General features: G+C 37.7%; 1 protein-coding gene across 1 annotated transcript in view; it reads left to right on the top strand.

The window, feature by feature from the left end:
* The window catches only part of Pik3c2a (phosphatidylinositol-4-phosphate 3-kinase catalytic subunit type 2 alpha), a 95,023-nt gene that overhangs the window by 87,148 nt on the left and 4,366 nt on the right, over positions 1-3,509 (top strand). The window contains exons 28-29 of the mRNA XM_029479584.1: positions 3-18; positions 1,710-1,834. Coding sequence (XP_029335444.1) covers positions 3-18; positions 1,710-1,834 — 141 coding nt within the window. The remainder of the gene's footprint in view (positions 1-2; positions 19-1,709; positions 1,835-3,509) is intronic.

The following is a 3,509-nucleotide window of genomic DNA, read 5'->3' as shown; positions in this document are numbered from 1 at the left end:
AACCCAGATAAACACTATGTAAGTTTGTTCAGTATGTAGATGGTCATGGATAAGGTTTCTGTTGTCCTTTGTTCACTTTTCAGTGATTGCTTGAATTTCTAAGTTTTTTTGATTTTTTGTTGTTTTTTTTTTTTTTTTTTTTTTTTTTTTTTTTTTTTTTTTTTTTGTGCTTGTTGCTTCCATGAATGGTCTAAAAATAAGTAAATGTACTTAATATGATTTTGATTGTTTTGTATTGTTAAATTTACTTAAAAATCACAAGGGCCAAAATACATTCTTTTGGTGTCAAAGTAGTGTTTTCTCATTACCTTCATCTTTTCTTGTTTCAAAGGAAATCTTGCTTGCTATAATAGATTTAACAGTACAGTTCAAAAAGTCTTAAACTCTCAGCTGGGCTTCATTATGTACTCCTTAATCCCAGTACTCAGAAGACAAAGGCAGGCACATCTCTATGGTTGAGACTAGCCTGATCTAAATACCTAATTCCAGGACTGCCAGGACTGCTTTAGAGAGAGCTTGTCTCAGATAAACCAACCAAACAAATGAACAAAAATGTCTAAAGCTCTCATTCTACCTTTCAGTACAGTATTTTCTTTTTTTTTTTTTTTTGTATCAAACCCAGGGCATTAATGGTTACATAATATTTATTAAATATACACAAAAAGCTTATTTTTTGGTTTTTCTGTGGCTGGATCTTACTATATAGCACTGGTTGTCATGGAACTCTGCATAGATCAGGCTAACCTTCAACTCAGAGAGTCACTTGTATCTGACTCTCAAGTGCTGGGATTAAAGGCTTGTAACAACATGCCTTGCCAAACCTTATTTTGAAACAAATATATGATTTGTATTGTTTTTTTGCACACTCTTTGAGGCTATTATTTACCCTTGTGCAGGTTTCCCCCTTTTATTTCATGCAGAGTCAATCCCAGTTTCTCAGGAATGGTAGCCGGAAGCTGTGCCACTGAGTTGCACCTCTCCTTCATGCTAATGTTTTGTTAGATAATGTTTCTGGGTTTGCTTTGTTTGTTTTGTTTTGATGTATGATGAGTAGTTTTTAGAAAGCAATTTCACTTTTAACCATGTTATTGAGGTTATATTGTCATTGATTTTATAATGGCACTGGTAAGGATACAGAGTTTATACACACACATGCCTCGTTTTTGGTGGATGTACCTGACTCTTCTTATGGTATTCAAGTATTGTAACTTAGAGTGGTTGACATGTGCAGTAAATGTTCCCTTAACTCCTACCCCATCGTGTTTTGTTTTGTTACCTTTTTTAAATCCTAAACTTTTTTTTTTCTTTTTGTTGGAAATGCACTAAGTATATAAATTTTTGTTTGTTTGTTTTGGTTTTTGGTTTTTCGAGACAGGGTTTCCTCTGTGCATCCCTGGCTGTCCTGGAACTCACTCTGTAGAACAGGCTGGCCTCAAATTCAGAAATCCGCCTGCCTCTTCCTCCCAAATGCTGGGATTAAAGGCGTGTGCCTCCACTGCCCGGCAACTTTCAAGTTTTTATTTGAATCTTCCAGTATCTAAGTTCAATTTCAGAATGCAGTGATGTGTATTGTAAATACAAACTCTATTCACTATGTTCTAATAGTAATATATATTACCAAGGTTAAAAGCACTTGCACTATAAATTTTTCTATCAGGAAAGGAAGTTTCATTATAATGTAACGTGGCTATTACATGATTTCTTTTCAGATTTATGTGGTTCGAATTCTGAGAGAAGGACACCTTGAACCATCATTTGTATTCCGGACATTTGATGAATTTCAGGAACTTCACAATAAGCTCAGTATTATTTTTCCTCTTTGGAAATTACCTGGGTATGTTTCTATCCTTGTAAAAATTCATACTTTCCTATATAGGAACAATTTGTTTTTATATGTAGGTGAGAAACTGGTTAGCATTTAGTTCCAATTAAAATAATAAGTATCTTATACAGAACTGAAGGTAGATAAAAAGCTAGAATTTTATGTTGAATGAGCATGTGACTAAAATCTTAAATTAGGCCTGGTGATGCATGTAAACAGGAAGCAGGGGCAAGAGGACACTAAAGATTTTATTTTATGTGTATGAGTACACACTGTAGCTGTTCAGATGGTTGTGAGCCTTCATGTGGTTGTTGGGAATTGAATTTAGGACCTCTGCTCGCTCCAGCCAACCCCATTTGCTCTGGTTGGCCCCGCTTACTCCCACACAAAGATTTTTTTATTATTATAAAAATAAATAAATAAGTACACTGTAGTTGTCTTCAGATCCACCAGAAGAGGGTGTCATTACAAGTAGTTGTGAGCCGCCATGTGGTTGCTGGGATTTGAACTCAGGACTTTTGGAAGAGCAAATTTATTTATTTATTTATTTATTTATTTATTGCTTTAAATTGTGTATGTGTATGTGTCTGTGTCTGTGTGTTTGCCATGTTGGTGCCTGCAGAAGCATTGGACCCCTGGAGCTGGAGTTATAGTAGCCATTGTGAGCTGAGCAGTGTGGGAGCTGGGAACTGAGCTCAGGTTCTCTGCAGGAGTAATACATGTTCTTCACTGAACCATCTCTCTTGCCCCTATTGCCTAGCTTTTGATCTGACTTCCTTTGTAAAGCCTTAGATTTACTGTAGCTTAATGACCAGTAAGTTGTTTTCCTTTGCCACATTCTTCACATACAAGATTTCAAAACAAGGAGGCAAAATGGGTATCAAAGGATGTTATTGCTTGGTGTGGATCTCTAAGAGTTCAAGGACAGCCAGAGATATGCAGTGAGATCTTGTTTCAAAAGATATATAAAGTCAGCCTGGCGTGGTGGCACATGCCTTTAATCCCAGCATTTGGGAGGCAGAGAAGCAGGCTGATCTCTGTAAGTTGAAGGCAAGCCTGGTCTACGGAGAGTTTTCCAGGAGAAGCCCTGTCTTGAAAAGCAATACACACACACACACATTCTCATGCGTATGTTACTGTCTACACTCGTTTTTCTTTTTTACCATCACCAAAATAAGAGTTGAGATGATGGTTTTGGCACCTGATTTAGGGCATGTGTCATTGTTTTTGTATCTTCTTTTATGATTATTGAGTAGTGATTATTTTAGAGATAAGGTGGGGTAAGATATTTGTGAATTATTAAAGCTGAGACCAAATAACAGAAAATTAATAACAAAACAGGAAAGTAATAACACATGCACCTTCCCCACCCCCGGGTGTTGTTGAGAGAGGGTCTCAGATAGCCAAGGTTTGCCTGCAATTTACTATATAGCTGAGACTGGCCTCCAACTCCTGATCTGCCTGTCTCTACCTCCCAAGTGGCCCTAGGATTACAAGCATTGCCACCATGCCCAGCTAACACATGCATCATGATGTCAAGACTTATATAAGGAAAATAAGTGAGCCAGGTGTGGTGGCACACGCCTTTAATCCCAGCACTTGGGAGGCAGAGGCAGGCAGATTTCTGAGTTCGAGGCCAGCCTGGTCTACAAAGTGAGGTCCAGGACAGCCAGGGCTACAGGGCTAC

This window comes from Mus caroli, chromosome 7 (genome assembly GCF_900094665.2).
Source record: "Mus caroli chromosome 7, CAROLI_EIJ_v1.1, whole genome shotgun sequence".
NCBI classification, from domain to species: domain Eukaryota; kingdom Metazoa; phylum Chordata; class Mammalia; order Rodentia; family Muridae; genus Mus; species Mus caroli.
The sequence above is the reverse complement of the archived record's forward strand: the minus strand, read 5'-3'. Positions and strand labels throughout refer to the sequence as shown.